The following is a 24,455-nucleotide window of genomic DNA, read 5'->3' on the forward strand; positions in this document are numbered from 1 at the left end:
GAGAAACTCATCCTCACTGCGGTGAGAGATCAAGGGCAGTGGGTGAGGAAAGGAAGAGGGACGTGAGAGAGAGAGAAATAGAATTTTGTAGATTTTCTGAAAATCTTGTACAAATTCTATAAAAGAGGCTCCAGTGGATGTAAGCAATTTGCTGAACCACTTTAAAATTGTTTTGTGTGATTTTCGGACAGGTTAGAGGCTCAACAATTAGTTAGACCGTGTATCTGGTAATCCAGGGGAACTCCTTGTGTGAAATCGAACTGAGGGTGCCTGAGTTTACAACTCATGTCATGTCTACCCATTGACCACTAGGTGGTACCCCATGGGCATTTTAGGAATAGTCTACTTGAAATTATTAAAGCCAATTGCATTTATTTTCTCATATTCATGGATAATCACGCCATGTTCTTGGATAATATTTATCAATATGCAGAAAGATAATGTGGCAAATCAAAGGGAGCACCTGATCTTATTGCTTGCAAATGTACACATACGACAATTTCCGAAGCCTGATCAACAACCCAAGGTTGGTCCTTGCAAAAATGTCTAGTCTTGTCCACTTATGTTTCTTAATTTCCTTGCTACCCCTTGCTTTTGTTTCTTTATTTTCAATCCCCTACAAATCAGCAATTTGTAATAATTGGTAATACTTGATATTTTTATCTAGACAACAATCTTAAGTTAATGGATTGTATTTTTATTTATAATTTATAGTTTTTGGAGGACTTGTTCTCTTTTGGTGATGTTGACATAGGACCAATTCCACCAATGCCCTCTGTGGTCCTTGCACCCAAACTTATGTATATTGCCAATTACCTTCATGAAAACGTCCGCCAATCCTACTCACAGCCCTTCTGTTGCAAAGTTGGGGACATTGCACAAACCCTCTTGGTGTTCTTGGGTATATCTGTTGACACAAGAACTCTCATTGCTATAAATATGCTATGAGAACCAATCTCGCTATTGATGCCATCTTTGCTATTCAATATGCTGAATGAGAGAAATGAGAATTACACAGTTTTCTCATGTTCAGTAACCCCACCATCTAAGCAATTTGGGCTTGAAAACAAGCATGTAATGATTCTGTTATGACACTCAATGTGGAATAAATATTCCCTCCACTCCATCCCATTGGTTCTTTTTTGCAAGAGTCCAAACTTTTTAAGGAACATATATTTCCCACAAAAAAAAAAGGAATAAATTGCCAATCTATTTTGGAATGCAACTTTTAAGCGGAACACACAGTCTCCTCAAAATAATGTGGTGAATTGCCAAAATGAAATTTTAACTCTGTATCTTGGTTTTAAGTTTTGCCTCCATAGGGATGGTTTCACAATCAAAGAGGTTTTTTGCATTTGACTTTTCAAATGGCACATGAAAATGGAGTTAGTGAAGAGTATTTTCGTTCTAGCTTTCTAAATACAGGTGAAGAATATAAAAATTTCTCTCCATAAACTTAACAATTCCCCTGTTATCTATTTGTAACATGCTTCTGCGTATTTCTTGTTAGTTGGATGAACATGCGTTGACAGAAGTGATGAAGAAACTATTTAAGAGCTACAAAAAATGGTGCAAATTCCTGGGTCGGAAAAGTAGCCTTTGGTAAGCCTTCTCATATTGATAGGATTGATTGATATAGGAGCTGCTCACTTGTGGCAATGCCCTGGTTTCAATGACCTGTCTGTATCTTATATGCTAATTGGTGTTAGTATGCTTGTTATGAAGCTTATATTATTCTCTTTGTTGGGTGAGATTATGGTAATAAACCCTTTTTTGGTCTCCCGGTAACTTCAATCGGTACTGGTACCATTGGCTAGACGTTTGTAAGTGCAAATGGATGATTTGAAGTGGATTATCATCGAGTCCAGGGTGCTTGAGTTTTTGACAGGGGGAGGAACTTCAGTAGTGTGCATAAATGATAGATGCAAGGTTTGTCTCCACTAGGTGTCTCTGGGAATGTCATTGTGCTTTGGTTGCTTTCCTTCAAAGACAGAAGGAAGAACATATCTCTTGAAGGATTTAAGGTAGGAAACAGAGGCTATATGCTTGATGCTTCTCAAACGGATAGGGGAGATACTTGGTGCTAGAAGCATACAGATAAGGTGGATGGAAAGGTTTTATTTCCACATTGGAAGGACGAATGGAACTTGTTGGAGAGTTGAGCAAGGTCGCAGATTCCTTCAAATCCTCTAGGTTCTGCTTACAAAACAATGAGATCATCCAAGTTGCAAGATAGGTTGAAGACATCGGACAGAAGGATTTCAGCAGATGTTGCGACATCAATTTAGCCAATATTGACTGGGAAACGGCCTATGCTGATGCTCTGTTAGGGCACATACAGAAACCCAATCTTGCAAGAGGAAGAACAAGCTGCCAATGAACAGAGATGAGCTCCGAAGTCCCCAAAAGAAGAGTTGGCCGATCCGAGGTAGCAAAATTTGAGTCTCCCACTTTGCAATCGAAGATTCCAGAGGCTCTACAAACATTATTTTCAGTGAAGTTCAATGTACTGCAACTAAAGAGGAAGTCGATAATATTCTAAATAGAGTGGAAGTGGGCTTGGACCATTATGGTTAAAAACTACGAGGCGCGTTGGGCTTAGTAAGTATGAAAGGTTTGGAGGGGTGTAAGCGCTTTATGAGAGGCTTTACGGGTCAAAAAAGGGTGATCCATAAGTGCTTAAGCCGAATAATAGTCGCTTATTATGAAGAAAATGGGCCAATGCTGATCAGGCCTAATCCTTTTAAATTTTTTTAAGAAAATATTTGATTACATATACAAAAGAAAATAACCTTTAGTTTTTTCTTTTTGTGTTGTAATCTGTATTGGTTTTGGAAAAACTGTAGGGACTCCTACCCCATCGAAATTGTATCTTGTTTTCGCTAATTTATCTATAAATGTTCTACTTTCTAAGGAAAAAAAAATTCTATAATCTATTTTATGGTTTTAAGTTTCTAAACATGCAGGTTACCAGCCATACAACAAGAATTGCAACAGCGTAAACTACTATACATGGGTCTGTATCTGCTAATATGGGGGGAAGCTGCCAATTTAAGATTCATGCCTGAATGCCTTTGCTATATTTATCATCATGTATGTTTCTAGATGGTCTCTTCTTCTAGTGGCTATTTGTATTAATGTATGTACTTCAACCATCTCCCTCCCCCCAGCAGACTCAAAATATTGAGTGTTCTAATATAGATCTGTTTAGTTGGGCAGCATGTGCAGCCCTTCAAGTGTGAAGACAACAAGAGTTGTATTCTAAAATGGCTTATTTTTCATCATTGGTCTAAAGAAACTTTTTTTTTAGTAGTTCTCACAGGTGTGAAGAAACATAGAAAGTTTTTTTTATATAGGTAGGTAATAGAAAGTTTTAGCCATTTGTCGCCGTTTTCTGTAGTATTATTTTGTTTGAATAAAAATGCAATTATGTGAAACATTTTCATACCAATATATTTAGTTTCAATGCTCTAGAATTGGTTATACGAACCAACATGTTCTTTTATAGAAGTACTTTGCATAGAGTAGCAGTTGTGCTTATTTGTTTTGCTTCTTTAGATGGCGTTTGAATTGTATGGAATGCTAGCGGGGAATGTAAGTCCCATGACTGGAGAGAATGCAAAGCCAGCCTATGGAGGTGAAGATGAGGCATTTTTGAGGAAAGTTATTACTCCCATATACAATGTGATTGCTAAGGTGTTGTGTCCAGTCCCTTCTCAAGTGGTCGTTTATTCGAGTGCTGCTTCTTCATTTTTGTATATCTTCTCAGATGTTATGATTGCTTTGCTCTACAGGAAGCTGAAAGAAGCAAGGAAGGGAGATCAAAGCATTCGCAATGGAGAAACTATGATGATTTGAATGAATACTTTTGGTAAGCCATTTCCTTATTACAAGTCATTTCCTTGCTATCTATATTTTATATGGATTGATTTTCTCTTATATAACTATAGGTCAGTTGATTGTTTCCGGTTGGGCTGGCCAATGCGTGCTGAAGCTGATTTTTTTTGTTTGCGCACTGAACAGACTTTTGAAAACAATGGAGTAAGCAATGATGGTTATTTCTATTTTCCTTTTCATGTATTTTATCCCTCTTCCAAACATTGGCTCTTGTTGTACTTGGAAACTTGTTGGTGACCCTTTTTTCGGTGGTGAGTGGGGGAGGGGTGGGGGGGGTGTTGTTTAGTTTCTTTGTGGGGCAAGTTTTTTACTGTCCTCGAGTTGGTAAGAGGGAGAAAGGCAAGACTTAAATTGGTCCGAGTCCTTTTAACTAGTGACAATGCAATTTATGTCACATGCAAAATGGTTTTGCTTTCTTCTACTTAAGGTTCAAGGAAGGATGGACTAGGAAAAGTGAAAGTAGTTTATTTTTTATTTCATAATCTTATGTTTGACAATATAAATATTGCTCCTCAGGATAACAAGCCAACTACTAAAGATCGATGGATGGGAAAAGTTAATTTTGTGGAGATACGATCATTTGGGCATATTTTTCGAAGCTTTGACCGTTTGTGGAGCTTTTTCATCCTATGCTTACAGGTACCAAGTTCCACTTACATGCACTTTATCTGTAAAATTATTCATTTATGTCTCCAATTATTTATGAAATGGAGCTGAAACTAGTTTTTAACTAGGCTATGATCATTGTTGCTTGGAATGGCACGGGGGACCCAAGTTCAATCTTTAGTTCTGATGTATTCAAGAAGGTATTGAGTATCTTTATAACGGCGGCAATATTGAAGCTTGGGCAAGGTAGGCAACTCCAGTTTCATATGTTGTTCCCCAGATTTGCTGGCTGAAATCAATCAAAATATAATGTCATATGAAACTTCAACCTCTTGTTGATGCCACCCCACCCCAGCCCCAAAATAAATGCGCTTTATATCCTCTCCCTCCTCCCTCCCTCCCTCCCTCTTTCTCATATTTTATATATATATATATATATATTTAACTGGATTTTGTGTAAAGAACCACTTCTAGAAGTGCATTCATTGTGCTCCATAATAGTGACCAAGAACATGATTTAGGTGGATTTGGGTGTTGAGAAGAGTTGTGAATAATAGTAAAAAGTAAAAATAAAGTAATGAATAGTAATAAAAAATAGGTGAAAAGCAATGAATAGTAGTAAAAGTAGGTGAAAAGTAATAATAAAATAATGAATATAGTGAGAAGTGTTGAGAGTACCTGAGGTACTCTCAGTACCCAAATGCAGGCGATTTTAAAATTTCTCCTAGGCTTTCAACCATGAAGGGGTTGGTTAAGGGATGAATTTAATTAGTCAACAGCTAATTTTTGTAATTTAATATTTTGAGCTCTATTAGAACGTAGGACATATTAAACTACACATTTGGACAAAATCAATTCTTGAGTCTTTGATTACCAGTGTAGTCGTCAAGATTACCAACCTTGATTGGAAAGTAGGACAAACCAACTACACAGATTTGGATCAAATCAATTCTATCTTTTCGCTTGTTAGCTTTTTAAGCTAGGATGGGATGGTTTCAGCAGTGGGAAGAAAAGAAGGCTCTTGAGTGCTTGTAAGACTAAGATGAGTGAGCTAAAAATTCACTTGAAATTTTGATTAGAGATCATCCATACGATAAGCATGTGACAGGTCTCCCCTCTTTATGAAATTTTAAAATTTTAGGCCAAGTTCTTTTGCAATCCAGAGACTTTAGAGAATATTTGTGGTGTCCAGCGCCTTTGTATCTCTTGTAATCTAATGTGATTGTTGCATTAGGTATCGTACTGTATCATTGCATATTCAAGATAGGCATGGATCTTGTATACATCGTGTACTTTGTGCCATCAAACCTTGGGGAATCAAGCACTTTGTTCTCAAAGTGTGATTTTGAATGTGTAGTTTAGTTTGGATGTTAGTTAGGAATAAACACAAATTTCCTTGGGTTCTCAGTACTTTTCTTGGGGGAATAGCTAGCATATGCATTACAAGTGATGATGGAAAGTTCAACTGCTGTCATAAGTTCTGAAAATTGTTGTATTGGGTTGTCTTTGAAGCTATCACAGTATATGCAACCCTATTTTTTTACCCATGGATATTGAGTCTGTAGCTAAACTGTTGACAAATAAATGCTGAGGCACTGAAAGAAATCCCTTTTTTTTTGGCAACCAATGACGTGAACACTATTATTTTCTTAAATGCCTCTGCTCATTGTATATTGCTGAAATTGTCACTTGATGAATTCTCTTTTGACTTGTGCAGCTGTCCTTGATGTAATTCTTAGTTGGAAAGCACATCAGAGTATGTCGTTCCATTCTAAGCTAAGACACATCTTGAAAGTGGTTTCAGCTACCTCTTGGGTGATAGTTCTTCCAGTTACTTATGCTTATACTTGGGAGAATCCTCCTGGATTTGCTCAAACCATCAAAAGTTGGTTTGGAAATAGTTCAAGTTCACCTTCCTTGTTTATACTGGCTGTTGTTATCTATTTGTCGCCAAATATGCTGGCTGCGATATTGTTTCTTTTCCCCCTCATTCGTCGATATCTTGAGAGGTCAAATTATAAGATTGTGATGCTCATGATGTGGTGGTCGCAGGTGTGCAACATTACCTTCCTATATTTTATTTCCTTTTATGTTTTTAACTTATCAAACTTTTTTGTATGATCACTACACCTTATATTGTAGGTACCTACACTGTTACAAAAATATCTTCAACTTTGTGTTTATCTACTTCTATACATGATGATTCACTTTTATGTATGCCTTACAAATTTGCAGCCTCGGCTTTATGTTGGGAGGGGAATGCATGAGAGCACATTTTCTCTTTTCAAGTAAAAATCTAGTACTCAAGGGTTGAAATCCTAGAAATAATATTGTGATTCACAATAATGATATCTCTTATCCAAAACTTGCAGGTACACAATGTTCTGGGTTCTTCTTATAGTGACAAAGTTGGCATTTAGCTACTATATAGAGGTAATTCTTTTACACATCATGATAACTGTAGTTGCTTTTATGTACATTAGTAATCAATTTAATTAAAATAACTATAAAGAATGCCCTAGCAACCTGTCACAAAGAACAAAAGGACAATAGGTTGAGGAAGTAACAAAGCTGTAATGTGTGAAGTCATCCAGTTGTTTATTAATAGGCTGATTATCTTTCTTGTTTATGATGTTGCATGTTTTCTTACAGATAAAGCCACTAGTAGGTCCAACAAAAGCTATAATGGATGTTAAAATAAGTAATTACCAGTGGCATGAGTTTTTTCCCCGTGGTAAATCTTATGAATAGTTGCCTCATATTTGAAATATTTGTTTTATAAAGAAAGGTTTATAACCTGCTCATTTGCTTTGCAGCAAAGAACAATATTGGTGTTGTGATTGCACTCTGGGCTCCAATTATTCTTGTATGGATTACGCCTTCTTTTCTCTCTCGCTCTCTCGCTCTCTCTCTCTCGACAAACATGATATAACATCTGACACACCTATATCTTTAGGTCTATTTTATGGATACCCAAATTTGGTATGCCATATTCTCTACAATATATGGAGGTGTTTATGGTGCATTTCGTCGCCTTGGTGAGGTTAGTGGACCATTTCTTTTCTTAATTTAAAGCCCTTAACATAGCTTTTACTTTAACTATTCCAATTTTCTTTTTTCTCTTGGTTGCCTTTACTAGTTGAAATTATTAATTGTTTTCAATTGCATACTGTCTATGTGCTTGGGATGCTCTTTTCGCGTTTATTAATAAAATCTTCAATTCCTTATCATTTTTTTCAGTCGATGTGCTGGGCATAGTTAGCAAGCTTGTATTATGATTGCTACCTAAGTATACAAGTCTTTTCTCCTTTGACTACATGGATGGTAGTTGTGAAAGAAGGATCTGTTTCATAATATTTTCTCCAATTAGTTCCATCGAGAACTGAAGATTTTAAAGCCTTAAAAATACTATTATTAGTTTCTTTATCATGAAATAAGGTTGAAGCTGCTACATCTCGGTTACCAATCAAGATGCAGCCTAGTGTTCAATGGTAGGTTTGGGATGACCAGTAGATTGAGACATCCTAGGTTTGATTCCACTCTAGGGGTTCCCTTGGATTTTTGATACACGGTTCTGATGGATGGGACTATGTATTTGGGGTTTACTCCACAGAAGTGGGTCCAAGGTTCCACATCATGAAAAAAAACTCGAATGTGTAACTTGCTTAATCTCATAGTTTTGCTTGAATTGGAATGTGTGAGTTGCATGTGTTTGTAAAGTGACTTGTTTGATGTGTCAAAATGTGTCACGATATGCCAACTGCTAGTGGATGGGAATTTTTTGTTTGAAAGTGCATCAGTTGCCATTATCTTAGCTCTTACTATGTTCTTTAGTCATGTACACAAATTCTTTTGTCAGTGGAGATGACCTTTCAAATGTTATCACTACGTATATTACAATTGCACAAATAACCATGACTATGTCTGCTGGTGTTAGATTCTTTCTTCTTTTTTGTAATTAGTAAATAAGAATTTTATTGATGAGAACTAGGTATAGCCTAGTTACACAGGATGTTAGATTCTTGTTTGTTACACATTAGATGTTGCATGCTACTTATTGAGAGTGAAATTTTTCTTTCTTTTTTGATTTCCCCATGCATTTCTGACATCTATGCATGGCAAGATATTTACATAAAATTTTCTAGTTCCATTTTTTTATTGTAGCCAATTAAACCAATCATTATCATGTCTTTCCCTGAACATGAAAACCTTCTAGACCATTAAATGACCTCAATTCCCCAGCATCTGAGTGTTCTCTTGTTGTTGTAATTGACTGCTTTAATTGTTTCCAGATTCAAACGCTAGGAATGCTTCGATCTCGTTTTCTATCATTGCCTGGTGCTTTCAATGCTTGTTTGATTCCAGAGGAGAAGACTAAACCAAAAAAGAAAGGATTAAAGTCCACATTGTCTCGTAACTTTGATGAGGTTAACTCTTCCTATTTTTTTTATAATCTCTGACCTCATGTAACTTCAAAAATATTGTCCTTGCCTTGAGTTTTACACATTTGGCTGTTAACACAGATCCCACCAAACAAGGGGAAAGAGGCAGCAAGATTTGCACAGTTGTGGAACAAGATAATCAGTAGTTTTAGGGAGGAAGATCTCATAAGTTATCGGTAATCTGAGTGCTTTGCTGTAAAATATATATTCTTGATCTAGTTCTTGTCAAAAGATAATGTTTCTTCACTTATAAAAAAAGATATTGTTTCTTTGATAGCATTTTCTTTGTATTGGACATATGTGCTATTTACTCTAGTTCACCATGTTGTAAGCTGAAATTGTTATAATTTTTAGGGAAATGGATCTTTTGCTTGTTCCTTATTGGGCTGAACCTGATCTAGAACTCACACAATGGCCTCCATTTTTGCTTGCTAACAAGGTTTGTTTACACCTTTCTTTTGAGAATTTCCAAATCTTTCATATTTAAATAGTTATCACGTATTTGCTGTCTAGATTCCCATTGCACTGGATATGGCTAAGGATAGCAATGGTAAGGATCAAGAGCTGCAGAAGAGAATTGACAATGACAATTACATGTCTTGTGCTGTTCATGAATGCTATGCGTCATTTAGGAGCATTATTAATTTCTTGGTTCGAGGGAAGAGTGAAAAAAAGTAAGTTTCTCTAAAATGTAAGGAAAATCAAGGAGGAATTTAGTTTCATCTACTATCCTATTACTGCTATTAAAAGAAATTAACTTTGGATACATTTCTGATCCTAAACCATTCTTGTTATACTTTATATGTACTTGGGCTATGTCTATTTACTTGTTTTAACAAATTTTATTTTACTTATAAAAATATTACTTATCAAAAAAGATAAAAAAAATACCACTCTTGTTATTCTCTTGATGGGGGTTTTCAGGGTCATCGAATTTATATTTGGTGAAGTTGACAAGCATATTCGTGATTCTACACTAATACGCGAATTCAAGATGAGTGCTCTTCCAAGCCTTTATGACTCATTTGTCAAGCTTATGAAATGTTTGGTAATATTCTTGACAATTTTGAATAACAATTTCTTCAGTCAATAGTCTTGGGGTTTAATGAGGAGCTCTGACCAAGTCAGTCTAATTTTTGCAGTTGGATAATAAGAAGGAGGACAGCCAAAATGTTGTTTTATTTTTTCAAGACATGCTGGAAGTTGTGACCAGAGACATAATGCTAGAGGATCACACATCCAGGTGGTGCATCTTGATATAATTTCCTCCTCAAATACATTTGCATTCTAAATATCTAAACTTCAGCATTTTTAATGTTTCTTGGATAGTTTGGTAGATTTAAGTCATGGTGCATCTAGGCATGAGGGGAAGGACCCCCTTGATCATCCATATCAGTTATTTGCTTCTTCTGGTGCCATCAACTTTCCAGTTGAAGTAACAGAGGCTTGGACAGAGAAGGTTTGTCATTGTTACCAATACATTGCAAATGAGAACTTTGGTATTAAATAAATAACTTATGTACTATATGTTATTTTCAGATCAAACGGCTCTACTTACTGCTTACTACAAAGGAATCTGCCATGGATGTACCGTCCAACTTAGAAGCAAGAAGGCGTATATCCTTCTTCTCAAATTCATTGTTTATGGATATGCCTTCTGCACCCAAAGTTCACAATATGTTCTCCTTCTCGTAAGCTCTTCTTAGTAGTTTTAGTAGTGGCTTTTGCATAATGCATTGATCTTGCTGAAAAATCTTTATATTTCAAACTAACGTGGACTGAGCTTTTCTTGCATCCTTGTCAGCTTGCAATTTGTCTCTTCCAATCCCTTGTGAATTACCTTTTCTTTATAGTTTATTAAGCAGATTGGTTGGCATAGATCCAGTTTGCAATTTGTCCCTTTCTATCCATCGTTAATCACATTTTTTTACAGTTTATAAAGTAGTTTGTTGGCATAGTTTCTCACATTCCTGTCAATTAAAGGCATCCCTTACTAGTACTGAGCCCATGGTAGGAACTAGATTGGTTTTTCTAAAAGCGGGGATTTACTTGACCCAAAGGTACATTTTTTGTGACTCGCGTATTTCTACCCAGGGACAAAAAAGAAAACGGTGGCCAGGATATTGGAGTGTGGTGCTCATAATGGTGATGCAATGAGTTCACAAGTTAGAAATAAAACACTGTAGTTTTACCATTATCAGTGTGTATCATTTACTATTTTTGCAATGCATGAGTATATGAAGCACAATAACAAAGGGCTCATGTCAATTGTCTCAAGTAAAAGCTTGTGATAGAGCTTTCTTTTATTGGGTTATTGGCTCCACATTTCAGAATCCTAACACTTGGAAGTTCTAAATGTATACTAGCTCATTATTTATTTTCTCATTTAAATGTTGTGTCTTATGATATACATTTTTTCCCTTAATGTTTTGCCATTGTTGAATATTTTGCCCTGTAGTTTGTGTGGGATTGTAGCTCTTCCTTGCCATCTTGGCTACAATGGTACACTTGGTAAGTCTAGTTCTCTATATACCACAATGAGGTGATATCAATGGAGAAGATGAGAATCTAATGTTTTGTTGTTGTTTCCGTTGACTTGCACCAGCTTTGACGGGGTACCAAGAGAAATCATTCATGCAATTTAAGAACGTAGTTAAAAAGCACAAAATTTAGTGGTGAACCGTATGTACCATTGTACATGTCAAGTTATTCTAGACCCGAACTTTCCTAAAAGTTACTTTGGGAACTGAACACATACATTATGAAGATATAGTGATCTAAGATCATATACAGATTAGTTGAACACTATTCATACAGTTGTAGTGGTTAATTTTGTTCTGTGTATGTTTTTAATGTAATAATTTTACCTCTAGGGTGTTAACTCCATACTACACTGAAGACGTCCTTTTCTCCTTGCATGAGCTGGAAGTGCCAAATGAAGATGGTGTTTCAATCCTATTTTACTTGCAAAAAATTTTTCCAGGTTCATTATGCTCCTATTACCTGCATTAAACGTATGAGAAGTTAAACTTTCATTCTATTTCCATCTCTGACATTTGGTCGAGGGTTCATAATAACTAGACAAGTATGAATATGTAGATGAATGGACCAACTTTCTTGAACGAGTGAAATGCTCTAGTGAAGAAGAACTTAAAGGATCTGATGATTTAGAGGAAGAACTTCGCCTCTGGGCATCGTATAGGGGCCAAACTTTGACTAGAACTAGTACTCTCTCTCTCTCTCTCTCTCTCTCTCTCTCTCTCTCTCTCTCTCTCTCTCTCTCTCTCTCTCTCTCTCTCTCTCTCTTATCTTATGGCTAAAATTTTTTTGCTGATGCTAGCAAGAGGTATGATGTACTACCGAAAAGCTTTGGAGCTTCAAGCTTTCCTTGATATGGCCAAAGATGAAGGTATCTATTCCTTAGTTTTAAAAACATATTTTTATAGTTTTATTGTAGGATGAGATAAATTTTCTATTGATAAGTTATCTATGTCTTAATAATTGTTCTTTTCATATTTGATTATTGTGATTGTTCAGATTTAATGAAAGGCCATAAAGCCATAGAATTAAATTTAGAGGACCACGCAAATGGGGAAAGGTTATGGGCACAATGCCAAGCTATGGCTGATATGAAGTTCACTTATGTGATATCGTGCCAGCAATATAGGATTCACAAGCGATCTGGCGATCCTCGTGCACAGGACATCTTGAGGCTCATGAGAACGTATTTGTCCAAACTCGATGATACGATCTTCTCATCTTCATTACTTTCAACTGATGATTATATTTTTATTTGGCAGATATCCATCACTTCGTGTAGCATACATTGACGAGCTAGAGAAACCCATCAATGATAAATCCAAGAAAATGAATGACAAGATTTATTTTTCTTGTCTAGTGAAGGCTGATTTGTCAAAGTTTGATTCTTCAGATCCCGCACAGAATTTGGACCAGGTAAAAGCTCATTACTCATATTTGGGAGTCATCTTATAATCATGCCATCTAGAATTGCCTTTATCCATACATAGTATGCCTTATGTCTAAGCAACACTTGCTAAACTCTCAGTGAGGATATGTTTACTGATTGGAAAATGAATATTGAACCTAGCTGATTATTAAGTGAGGATGTAAGCAATGTAACTAGGCTATCATTTTTTATAAGCAATCATGCCGCATTTTAGGAATGAGCATTAGGGTGAAACCCAAGGACATTGGGGGCATAGATATGATAACAACTAGTTTAAGGAAAGAGGAATACGAATTCAGAAGATCTAAAAAAGAAGCAAAGCACACATTGTAGTGGGCAGTAGTCCTCTCGTACTTAGATTTAAGCATAGAAGTTTCTAACTTTGGCTATGTTCGCTCATAGTCTTCAAAGTTATGGAAGACAATCAGCCATCTTAAGGAAAAATACTCCACTTGAGTTGCGTCTTTTGAGCTTATCAAGAAAGATTTATAACTTACAAAAGAATGGACAAGCTTTCTGCTTTAAGGAGAAATGAGCCATTTTCAACACAACTACTCAAGTAACCTTCCGATTAAACTCCCCTAGCTACCATTGACCCTACCACCCTTGGGGCATCTACCATTCAATTCCAAGGTGGAAGATCGTGATCCCTAAGACCCTACTACTTCACAATGAAGCAACAAATGGTTGATAGTGTTGAATTGTGGAAAAAGATAACTAAATATTCCACTAATTGTTGAAAAAGATTACATTCCTTCTACATAGATGATTATTCTCATCTAATTACTAGGGATATTTACAACCTATTGAAAATAGAATATCCTATTTAAAATAGAAAGCAATAAAATGGGAAAGTACCATCTACAGAATCGAGTAACATGCTACCCAAATCCTGTAGGATCATGGAACCAAAAATAGCTAACAAGCTGTAAATCTCCTAAAGATCAGCCTGTAATAAAGGCTGACAGATATCTAATAATTCTACACTCTCCCTCAAGTTGGGCTGTAAATATTGATTAGGCCCAGCTTGGAACTCAGATCATCAAAATTCTTTCTTGGTAGAGCTTTGGTAAGGATATCAGCTGTTTGGAGACATGTAGGCGCATACAACATCTTGATTATTCTTTGTTCATATTTTCTTTTATGAAATGTCGATCAATCTCCACGTGTTTGGTTCTATCATAATGCAATGGGTTCTTTGCAATGCTAATGGCTGATTGATTGTCACAGAACATCTTTATGGGTTCTTCACCTGAAATCTTTAATTCTTTTAGAAGCCTTCTTAGCTATATTCCTTCACAAATTTTGTGTGCCGTTGCCCTAAATTTAGTTCATACACTACTTCTTGACACAACTGATTGCTTTTTACTTTGTCATGTAACTAGGTTTCCCCACACATATGTGCAGTACCCAGAAGTTGATCTTCGATCATGTATTGATCCTGCCCAATCTGCATCACTGAATACTTCAATATCTCTTCTTTGAGTCTTCTCAAAAAATAATCCTTTACTTGGTGCTAGCTTCAGATATCGTAGGATTCTATATATGCCTCCATATGTTCTTCATTGGAATTGTTCATGAATTGACTCACCACACTGACAGAGAAGCCAATACCAGGTCGGGTGTGACACAAGTATATAAGTTTTCCAACTAGTCTTTGATATCTACTTTTATCCACTGGTGCACTATCTTCCTTGGCTCCTAGTTCGGTTGTTGAATCCATAGGAGTATCTACTGGATTTCATCCGAGCATCCCAGTCTCTTTCAAGAGATCTAAAACATATTTCCTTTGGGAGACAAAGATTCCCTTCCTTGACCGTGCCACTTCCATGCCTAAGAAGTATTTGAGATTCCCAAGGTCCTTGATTTCGAATTCTTTAGCTAGAAGACTTTTGAGACTACTCATTTCCTCCTCATAATCTCCCATTAGAATGATGTCGTCCGCATATACAATGAGGATAGAAATTTTTCCTTCAGGGGAGTACTTAACAAATAGTGCATGATCTGATTGACATTGAGAATAGCCATACCTCCTAACTACCTTTGTGAATCTCTCAAACTAGGCTCTTGGAGATTGCTTGAGCCCCATATAAAGATCTTCTAAGTTTACAGACTTCCTTGTGTGTAGCTTGTGTCTCGAATCTAGGAGGAATTTCCATGTAGACTTCTTCAGCTAGGAATCCATTGAGGAAGACATTCTTGACATCTAGTTGGTGAAGAGGCCAATCTAGATTTGCTGCCATAGATAAGAGGACCCACACTGTATTTAACTTGGCTACAGGGGCAAATATCTCTTCATAGTCGATTCCATATGATTGAGTGAATTCCTTTGCTACCAGCCAAGCTTTGACTTCGTTAACACTTCTATCTTCATTGTATTTCACAGTGAATATCCATTTGCAACCTACTGGACGTTTTCCAGCTGGTAATTTTGTGATCTCCCATGTTCCCTTCTTTTCTAGTGCATTGATTTCTTCCCAAACTGTAGACTTCCATTCAGGTGTACCGAGAGCCTCTTTTATGTTATTAGGAACTTGGATTTTGTCGAGGTTGGCAACGAAGGATCTAAAATTCGATGACAGCCCCTGATATGATACAAAAGTGTAAACTAGGTGTTTTGTGCATGATCTCACACCTTTTCTCACAGCAATAGGACAATCACTATCATCATTAGTTAACTCATTATAAGAAGTCTCATGATTAGAGTTACCTGGTGGATCTTCACTTGATCTAGGGCTCGAATCAGACTCTTGGATTTGCTCAAGGGATGCTTGTTGTTCTATCTCCTTTTGGTTCCTTCTCCTCCGTTAATAGGTAATCAACTCATCATTTTTTGTTGGTTGAATAGTATCTAGATGCTGATGTTTCATGGGAGATTCTAAGAAGAGATGTGAAGGTGGAATGGAGTTAGTAGTTTGAATAGATTCAGAAATTTGTCATAGGTGAGAAGGGCCAGAATAAGAAGAAGGGTGAGATAACTGTTCAATATCTCAAAGATGGTATTCTTGTGTAATCTCCCCCTAAATTTCAAATTTGGGTTAATATGGTTGTTGCTCAAAAAATGTGACATCCATGGAGTGATAATATCTTTTAGTAGCTAGTGAATAGCATTTATAACCCTTTTGGTTTGGAGAGTACCTGAGAAAGATGTACTTAAGGGCTCTAGGATCAAGTTTATCCCGGTGTTGACGATGAACATGAACAAAAGCTGAGCATCCAAATACTTTGAAGGGAATAGTAGAGATAAGTTGAGTATTAGGAAAGGACCAAAGTAGAGTTTGACAGAGAGTTTGGAATTGCGAATGCAAGAGGGCATCCTATTTATGAGGTAGGCTGCAGTGAGAATGGCTTCACCCTAAAAGTATTTCGATACATGTACAGAGAACATGAGGGAGCGAGCAACATCTAGTAGGTGTTGGTTTTTTCTTTTAGCAACTCCATTTTGCTTAGGAGTGTCGGCACAAGAACTTTGGTGTATTATACCTTGACTCAAGAGATAATCATCAAGAATGGATTTGAAATATTCTTTGGCATTATCAATTTTCACAATCTGTATTTTTGCTTGGAGTTGTGATTGGATCATGGTGTTAAAATTTTTGAAAATCTGACCTACCTCTGACTTTTATTTAATGAGGAATATCCATGTAAGTCTAGTGTGATCATCTATAAAAGATATAAACCAACGAGATCCAATAATATTCTTGATCCTAGATGGCCCACACACATCACTATGAACCATTGAAAAGGGTTAGGATGCTTTGTAGGGTCGGTTGGGATAAAAGTTGAGAACATGTTTTGAAAATTGACACAGCTCACACTGAAAATCATTTGGATTTTTATTATTAAATAATGAAGGAAAGAGTTTCTCGACATACAAGAAACTTGGATGTCCTAACCTATTAGGGCCATAACATAATTGCACTATCATTATTAGAACGAATGACAGAAAAATAACTTTGACTCCTAGACACTAAACAATCGAATTTGTAAGTTGTTTCTTGAGGAGGATCATTAACCTCGAGAAGATCGAGCCCCAAACACGTCATAGAGAATTCTTGTTGGGAGGGTTAGAGATTTTTTCTTCCATAAGTTATTACTTTGGGCATTAGGTATTGTATTGGATCAAACTTGTTTTCATGATTTCTTTGCTGCTTTCTCTTGTTCTTAGTTTGTAATTAGGTGTTTTCTCTTATATATTCCATGTGTACTTGGGCTATATCTAATTACGTGGTTTTAACAAATTCCTTTTTGCCTATCAAAAAAATATATATCTTTTGAACTTCATAATCTTCTTTTCCTCTATTTCATTTGGGGTTTTTCTTTGATTGTTTAAATTTGCAATTTCTAGTTGTGTGTGTACCTAGCCCCCTCCCAAAAACAAAAAACAAAAAAAAAAAAAAAAGATTTCTCTTGATCAATTTACAAACAACCTCATAATATATTGTATTTTGTTGTCTCAATGTCCAAACAGGATATTTATAGAATAAAACTTCCAGGACCAGCTATCTTAGGTGAGGGAAAGCCTGAAAATCAGAATCATGCAATTATATTTACAAGGGGTGAAGGCTTGCAAACAATAGATATGAACCAGGTGATGATTGTCAAATCTAAGTAGATATCATACTATCTTTATTGGCATATTTTTGTTGGTTAAGATGTCTATTTTTCTAGGATAACTACATGGAAGAAGCATTAAAAATGAGGAACTTGCTTCAAGAATTTTTGAAAAAGCATGATGGTGTGAGGTACCCTACAATCCTTGGGCTTAGGGAACATATATTTACTGGAAGGTAGGCACCTGAATTTTGTTATTTGATATATGCTGTTTTTCATTGCAATCAATGTAATGATATTAATTGCAATGAAAAACAGCATATAGTATTAATGTTTCACTAACCACTATAATCCAATTTCGTGTAGTGTTTCTTCTCTTGCTTGGTTCATGTCAAATCAGGAAACTAGTTTTGTGACAATTGGGCAGAGACTGTTGGCCAACCCTCTGAAGTAAGTTATCATTGTCTTGTTCCTAGTCCCATGAAATTTGAAGTAGAAGTGAAAAAACAGGGTGAAATCTCTAATACTTTTTTTTCTTTTGTTTTTTTTTGGGGGGGGGGGGGCATTGCTTTATTTGTAAATTTTGTAGAGCACACTTGGTTAATATTCTATCTCCAGTTTTAAGCCATGAAAAGGGAAAAAAATAAATTTCTATGAACATATAGGGTATAGCGTACATGCAGTTTTAATGACAGCCAACAAATCATCACAGTAGAGTTGAGATTGAGGGTTCATGAATCATGGATGATTCTCAGGTGTCAAGCTTTTTTCATTTTTAATATCTCTTATGAAATGAAGTTGACATTTTATGAAAATGCATGCAAGGAAAATTAGAAAATAATGTTAAACTTATTGATTGTTAAAGTATCAAATCAAATGCCTTTTATGAAAGAAAATAATTCATTTTAGGATGGAAGGCCTTGGGGTTTTTGGTAGATTTATTGCTGCTAAAGATTCAACCCTATCACTTATATGGTTTACTCAGCCATAAAATGTTCCTACCTCTAAGAACTGGATAGACGCTTGCAAACAGGCACTGATGTTAAACTGGACATTTATTATCACTAAGTATTAGACGTGTTTTTGCGGCATATGATTTTTAGCAAGAACAAAAAGTGTTATCCATATACTCATCGATTTAGGGATATATAAAGTACATGTATAGAAATAAAAAGGTCGCAGTTAATAGATAAGGGTTTTCTCTTTTTAACCCCCTAAAAACCTGATATATTTAGCATTAACAAGGAAAATTGGTACTTATAAAAAAATAAATAAATAAATAAAAGAATGTTAAAGGGAACTCAAGGGGAAATGGATTTGAAGTCATATGCAGAAAATAAGATAGAAGAGAACAACAAAAAGTTGAAGGGGGCTTGAGGAATAGAAAAAGATTACAAACTATGAGTTTATATATGTATATATAGATTTTTGTCTTAAAATTTTTTTGGGGACAAACTTCCAAATATTTTATAAAGTATAATCAAATATTTATAATATTTAGGGTTAGGTTGAATTTTAATAGAAACCTAAGCATCTATTTTTAAAATTTTTAGAAATTTTTTTTGAAAGTAAATTTCAAGAAAAATATGATTATGTTAGGTTTTTGGATAGTAAAGGTGGATGCTTTAATTTGTTTTTTGGGAACCGGGGATGCCTGCCACCCGCCTACCTTAGATGTGTCTTTCAGCTGTTTCTTTACATAATCTTGTGTCTTAGAGATATAATAAACTAATTCTTATTGTTTTTGTGTATCTAGGGTCCGATTCCACTATGGTCATCCTGATGTGTTTGATAGGATCTTTCACCTTACTAGAGGGGGTGTCAGTAAAGCATCCAAGGTTATTAACTTGAGTGAAGACATTTTTGCTGGTATGCCGATATATAAGCTTTCATACTCTTGTTTTCGTTTGTCTTTGTGCATCAATTTGGCTTTATCCAATAATTTTTAATTTGGCTGCACGCACAGGCTTCAATTCTACCCTTCGTGAAGGCAATGTAACCCATCATGAGTACATACAAGTTGGGAAGGGGAGGGATGTGGGCCTCTACCAGATCTCTATGTTTGAGGCAAAGATAGCAAATGGCAATGGAGAGCAAACAATGAGTAGGGATATGTACCGCCTTGGACACCGTTTTGACTTTTTTCGAATGTTATCAGCTTATTTCACCACAATTGGTTTCTACTTTAGTACTCTTGTACGTACATAATTTAACTAGCTACTATTTCCACATTTTGAAATACTATGTATGTAGCCTAAGACTGATCATTCTCTCATTTTCTTCTGTCAGATCACTGTGCTCACTGTATATGTGTTCCTTTATGGCCGCCTTTATCTTGTCCTCAGTGGGCTTGAAGAATGTCTGATTACTCAACCAGCAATGCAAGACAATAAACCTCTTCAAGTGGCTCTTGCTTCTCAATCTTTTGTTCAAATTGGATTTTTGATGGCCTTGCCCATGTTGATGGAAATTGGTTTGGAAAGGGGTTTTCGAACTGCATTAAGTGAGTTCATATTGATGCAATTACAACTGGCCCCTGTATTTTTCACATTTTCTCTTGGAACAAAAACCCATTACTATGGAAGGACATTACTTCATGGGGGTGCAAAGTATAGGCCTACAGGTCGAGGGTTTGTGGTGTTCCATGCCAAGTTTGCTGACAACTATAGACTATACTCCCGTAGTCATTTTGTCAAGGGTATGGAGCTCCTAATCTTGCTTCTTGTGTACCAAATATTTGGTCATACTTATAGAAGTGTTGTTGCATATGTGTTGGTCACTATATCTTTATGGTTTATGGTGGGCACCTGGCTTTTTGCTCCCTTTTTGTTTAACCCTTCTGGTTTTGAGTGGCAAAAGATTGTGGATGATTGGATTGATTGGAATAAGTGGATCAGCAACCGAGGCGGCATAGGTGTGCCACCAGAAAAAAGTTGGGAATCATGGTGGGAAAAAGAACAAGAGCATCTTCGTCATTCTGGAATGCATGGTATCGTAGCAGAGATATTGTTAGCTTTGCGATTCTTTATCTATCAGTATGGGCTTGTGTATCATTTGACAATTACAAAAAAAACACAAAGTTTTCTGGTAAGGATGTTGGTCATTGTTTGTAATTTTGTTTCTGGTGAAATATTAATGGCAAAATTTCTTATCAAAAGAGTAAATATTAGTAGCAAAATCATATAATCTTTTTGCCGGTTCACAGGTCTATGGATTATCTTGGCTGGTGATTGTTCTTATATTGTTTGTAATGAAGGTTAGTGTAAGCTTTTTCATATATTTACCTATCACATGTTCCATGGTGACCAGTAAGAAGATTGCTTCCTCTGAGCAGCAATCCATTTTCTTTCATTTAGGCATTAGCAATTTGGTCAAAGGCTAGCACTGGGATTTTGTTTATTTTCATTTTAGGAGTGTGTTAAGAATGAACTTAAATTTATTTGAGCTGATTATTGGTGAGAGAATTTAGCAAGTGAAGACATTTGTTTACACATACATAAATCTGATCATTTATGAAGTGATGGCAAGTAATTGATTTTGTGGACAAAAAATATGTAAAGATTGGCAGCCCAATGCAGACCATTGGACATTCTTTTCATTGTTTTTTAATTGCACAGTTCATCATAATATACTTCAGCATTACTCTTTATAAGCTTTTATTTTGTAAAGTTCCCTTGCATATTTAAAGAGGTTTATATGTGAATTGCTGCTTCTTGAAAAGTTTTTTTTCTTCCTTTCGACAGACTATCTCAGTTGGGCGGCGAAAGTTCAGTGCAAGCTTCCAACTTGTGTTCCGGCTAATCAAAGGAATGATATTCCTGACTTTTGTCTCTATTCTGGTCACTTTGATTACCCTCCCACATATGACATTACAAGACATCATCGTTTGCATTCTTGCCTTCATGCCAAGTGGTTGGGGGCTGCTTTTGGTATGCTAATGTTTCTGTTCTCACTTGTACATCATTTTGGAGTTATATTTTGTTGGAGCAAGCAAGTGTATTGCATGCCAGTGGCCTTTGGTCATGCTAGCACCAAACCCTGTTCTCACCTTGAGAGCCGGGGTTCGATTCCCCCTCCACTATTGTGGCAAAAAAAATAAAAGCCTTACTTACAAGTCAGTGCGGAGAGTGTCCTCCACACTAGCTTGCAGATGTAATTTTTTGAAGAAAAAAAAAAAACAAGCGTTATTGCATGTCTTAAACTTGAAATCTGGGTTCTTAAATCTCTAAAAATAAGCCTAGTATACATTGTAGCCTCCACCAGCAAAAGATTTGTGCTAATTGGGTGCTGCAATTTCTCTCACTCATGATGATCCGATAATTTTGAAAAGAACAAATTTACATGTTTTGTTTTTTTCTCCTTAATTGCACCAGATTGCGCAAGCTTGCAAGCCTCTTGTTCAGCAAGCTGGGTTTTGGGGATCAGTTAGGACGCTTGCTCGTGGTTATGAGATTGTAATGGGTTTGCTTCTGTTCTCTCCAGTTGCATTCCTGGCGTGGTTTCCCTTTGTTTCTGAATTCCAGACACGTATGCTCTTTAACCAAGCATTTAGCCGAGGGTTACAGATTTCTCGTATTCTTGGTGGCCACCGGAAAGATCGTACATCACGGAACAAGGAGTAATCTTACTGTCATCAAGACCATTGTTTATGCTTATTCCTCAATTTCCATTAATATGGTGCGCAAATGTTTATATTTTTCATTAGTTGTTGTGATTATGGAAGTAATTGAGCTGCATTACTGGAATTTTCTATATTCCATTATGGTGAAGCCTGTTAGAAAATAACTTGAAAGAATAATGAGATCTATAGGATCTTTTACCTCCAGTCATTTGAGTTTGAGAATTGATTTGAAAACTTACAAAAGATGATAGAAATTTTCTGTAGGGAATGGACTTCTAGTCTTTAGCCTTAGAACTTTATAGGTGAATCTAATGGAAAACACAACCCCCTTTATATAGGCAAGACTAGGGACCATTACTTATTACTCCAACAACTTTTAGACTACTCTCATTATTTCATCCATCAAAAATAGCAAGAATCAGCCACTTTATTTATTAAGGGCAATTACCTATGCTTGATAGATGAAGTGTATCATCTAAGCTGATATGATATTCTGATTCTTGTTTGAAATGATTTCCTGAGTAAAAATGAAAAAGAAATAAATAAATACCACATTCTTATTTTTCTTATCCAATTGTGTGCCTGCCTTACATTCTTTTCCTCAATTCATTGATGTGAATAGAGAAAAAAGAATTTTGTGGTTTTGATTACATGTCTGCATAAACATAATTTCAAAAGGATACTTCAATCACCTGGTCAACTTAGTAATACATTGGTGATAAAGTGAAATAGAAGTGCTCTTCATCTTAACTGTTATCCTATCATCTCTTGATATGTATAATCAAATTATTTATTAGAAAATTGTTTGTTATTTTTCACTTATTTATTAATAGTTGATGCCTCAGGAGATGATAAAATGTTGGTAGTTAAATTGATGATGAATAGTATTTAAGCTCATGAGTGGAATCACATCTAAAATGGAATCTTCAATAATTTTGATTTTTCCATTCTAATCTGAAGTACTTGTCTTACATAATTTTTGACAAAATTAATGACAAGACTACATCCTACTAGGATTAATTGAGTGTAACCTATGTGCATGTATTATTGGCAAGAAGCATCTATTTTGGTGTTTCTCGCAAAAGATTCTAAGAAAATAATAGATTTATTTTAGGATTTATTATTATCTCTTCCAATTTTGAATGACACAACTATAATAAAACCATCATCTCCTAGATTGATGTTATATTCAGAATTGTATAATATCCATCATCTCCTAAATAGGATTTGCCTGTATTGTAAATAATCAGGAAAATAAGAGCAAAATGTATTAATGTAATGGGTAGTATATGCAAAAGAAAGCCTGCAAGAAAAACATGATTGATTTGGATTATCATTTTCCTTGAGTCTTATCTAGGAGGCATTTAGTTTGTTCTAACTTAATATTTGAACTGGTTGCTATTGTTAACCTTCAAGTATTGTTCTCACCCCACGTTGGATCATCCTAAAGATTAGATTTCATCCTTTTTGTGTGATCGTCACCAAGTGTCAATAAAAGTTAAAACTACTCAAAATTCAGATTGTCAATCACAAGTAAATTTGAACGCATGAACTAAAACAATGAACCTTCAAATTATTTTGATGGCCACTTTGAACAGCTGAGCTCCTTACCATGCAATCATATAAAGATCATACTTGCACTACTTTTGCCTTACTTCTGTTTAGGCCAAAAACGATGAGCGGGAGTTTGGAGATGGAAATACTATGGGAGAGCAATCTCTATATCTTCCTTACTACTTGTGGGTCAATTTCATTCTACAAAGAAGTCTATTTCTTTTTTCGTCACCAAGTTTCTTGGACCAACATTGTTTCCCAATCTCACAAAATCCATGCTCCAAAGCATAAAAGCGTAAATAGAATAATTAATATTTAAGGATGTTTTTCATGGGAAAAAGAAAAGAGAGAGTATTGAGGAAACCAAGAAACAAACATGTTCATTTTACCCTTTAGTGACTAGTTTACATTCAAAAACATGTTGGACATCTAATTCTATCATCTATCTACGCTTTGTTCTTGTGAAGCCATTCAATCATCTCCCAACTCTTGAATTTTAAAAGTTTAAAGGATTGATTACATATAAATTGCATCATTTTTTTAGTATTTCTGGTTTGTGGAGTAATGGAATATGGAGGTGTCTTGGTGGCTTTTTCCTTGAATTTCTTAGGTGGAGGTTTCGCATCTTCCGCCAATAGATCTTGTTCCCCTTCTATCTTGTGAATGCACCAACCTCCATGTGAATAAAACTTTTATGGATTTTTTCTTTTTCATGTACTTATTTTAAAGCTCAATCTAATATATAGTCTCCAAGATGTTTGGCTCTCTTTATAGACATACGTTGGTATTCTATTTCATAAGCGCATTTTGTCCA

The 24,455-nt window shown here is 35.7% G+C and overlaps 1 protein-coding gene across 4 annotated transcripts in view; it reads left to right on the forward strand.

Annotated features, from left to right (window-relative positions):
* Window positions 1-22,325, forward strand: part of LOC122291995 (callose synthase 3-like) — a 35,271-nt gene extending 12,946 nt beyond the window's left edge. For 3 of the 4 annotated variants that reach the window (XM_043100122.1, XM_043100120.1, XM_043100121.1), the window contains 36 exons: window positions 434-526; window positions 1,511-1,602; window positions 2,967-3,093; window positions 3,559-3,696; window positions 3,795-3,871; window positions 3,951-4,041; window positions 4,414-4,536; window positions 4,632-4,749; window positions 6,221-6,555; window positions 6,739-6,791; window positions 6,876-6,936; window positions 7,156-7,237; window positions 7,320-7,369; window positions 7,460-7,546; window positions 8,796-8,930; window positions 9,027-9,121; window positions 9,300-9,384; window positions 9,459-9,619; window positions 9,870-9,993; window positions 10,088-10,188; window positions 10,275-10,404; window positions 10,485-10,636; window positions 11,819-11,928; window positions 12,045-12,170; window positions 12,286-12,354; window positions 12,483-12,669; window positions 12,746-12,899; window positions 17,384-17,503; window positions 17,584-17,702; window positions 17,833-17,916; window positions 19,223-19,335; window positions 19,433-19,662; window positions 19,756-20,553; window positions 20,672-20,722; window positions 21,210-21,395; window positions 21,840-22,325. In XM_043100122.1, coding sequence (XP_042956056.1) covers window positions 434-526; window positions 1,511-1,602; window positions 2,967-3,093; window positions 3,559-3,696; window positions 3,795-3,871; window positions 3,951-4,041; window positions 4,414-4,536; window positions 4,632-4,749; window positions 6,221-6,555; window positions 6,739-6,791; window positions 6,876-6,936; window positions 7,156-7,237; window positions 7,320-7,369; window positions 7,460-7,546; window positions 8,796-8,930; window positions 9,027-9,121; window positions 9,300-9,384; window positions 9,459-9,619; window positions 9,870-9,993; window positions 10,088-10,188; window positions 10,275-10,404; window positions 10,485-10,636; window positions 11,819-11,928; window positions 12,045-12,170; window positions 12,286-12,354; window positions 12,483-12,669; window positions 12,746-12,899; window positions 17,384-17,503; window positions 17,584-17,702; window positions 17,833-17,916; window positions 19,223-19,335; window positions 19,433-19,662; window positions 19,756-20,553; window positions 20,672-20,722; window positions 21,210-21,395; window positions 21,840-22,088 — 5,106 coding nt within the window. In that variant the 3' untranslated portion in view covers window positions 22,089-22,325. Of the gene's footprint in view, window positions 1-433; window positions 527-1,362; window positions 1,426-1,510; window positions 1,603-2,966; window positions 3,094-3,558; window positions 3,697-3,794; window positions 3,872-3,950; window positions 4,042-4,413; window positions 4,537-4,631; window positions 4,750-6,220; window positions 6,556-6,738; window positions 6,792-6,875; window positions 6,937-7,155; window positions 7,238-7,319; window positions 7,370-7,459; window positions 7,547-8,795; window positions 8,931-9,026; window positions 9,122-9,299; window positions 9,385-9,458; window positions 9,620-9,869; window positions 9,994-10,087; window positions 10,189-10,274; window positions 10,405-10,484; window positions 10,637-11,818; window positions 11,929-12,044; window positions 12,171-12,285; window positions 12,355-12,482; window positions 12,670-12,745; window positions 12,900-17,383; window positions 17,504-17,583; window positions 17,703-17,832; window positions 17,917-19,222; window positions 19,336-19,432; window positions 19,663-19,755; window positions 20,554-20,671; window positions 20,723-21,209; window positions 21,396-21,839 lie in introns of those variants that run through there. The other variant, XM_043100123.1, reaches the window with a different exon arrangement.
* The last annotated feature ends 2,130 nt before the right edge of the window (window positions 22,326-24,455 follow it).

This window comes from Carya illinoinensis, chromosome 13 (genome assembly GCF_018687715.1).
Source record: "Carya illinoinensis cultivar Pawnee chromosome 13, C.illinoinensisPawnee_v1, whole genome shotgun sequence".
Lineage (NCBI taxonomy): Eukaryota > Viridiplantae > Streptophyta > Magnoliopsida > Fagales > Juglandaceae > Carya > Carya illinoinensis.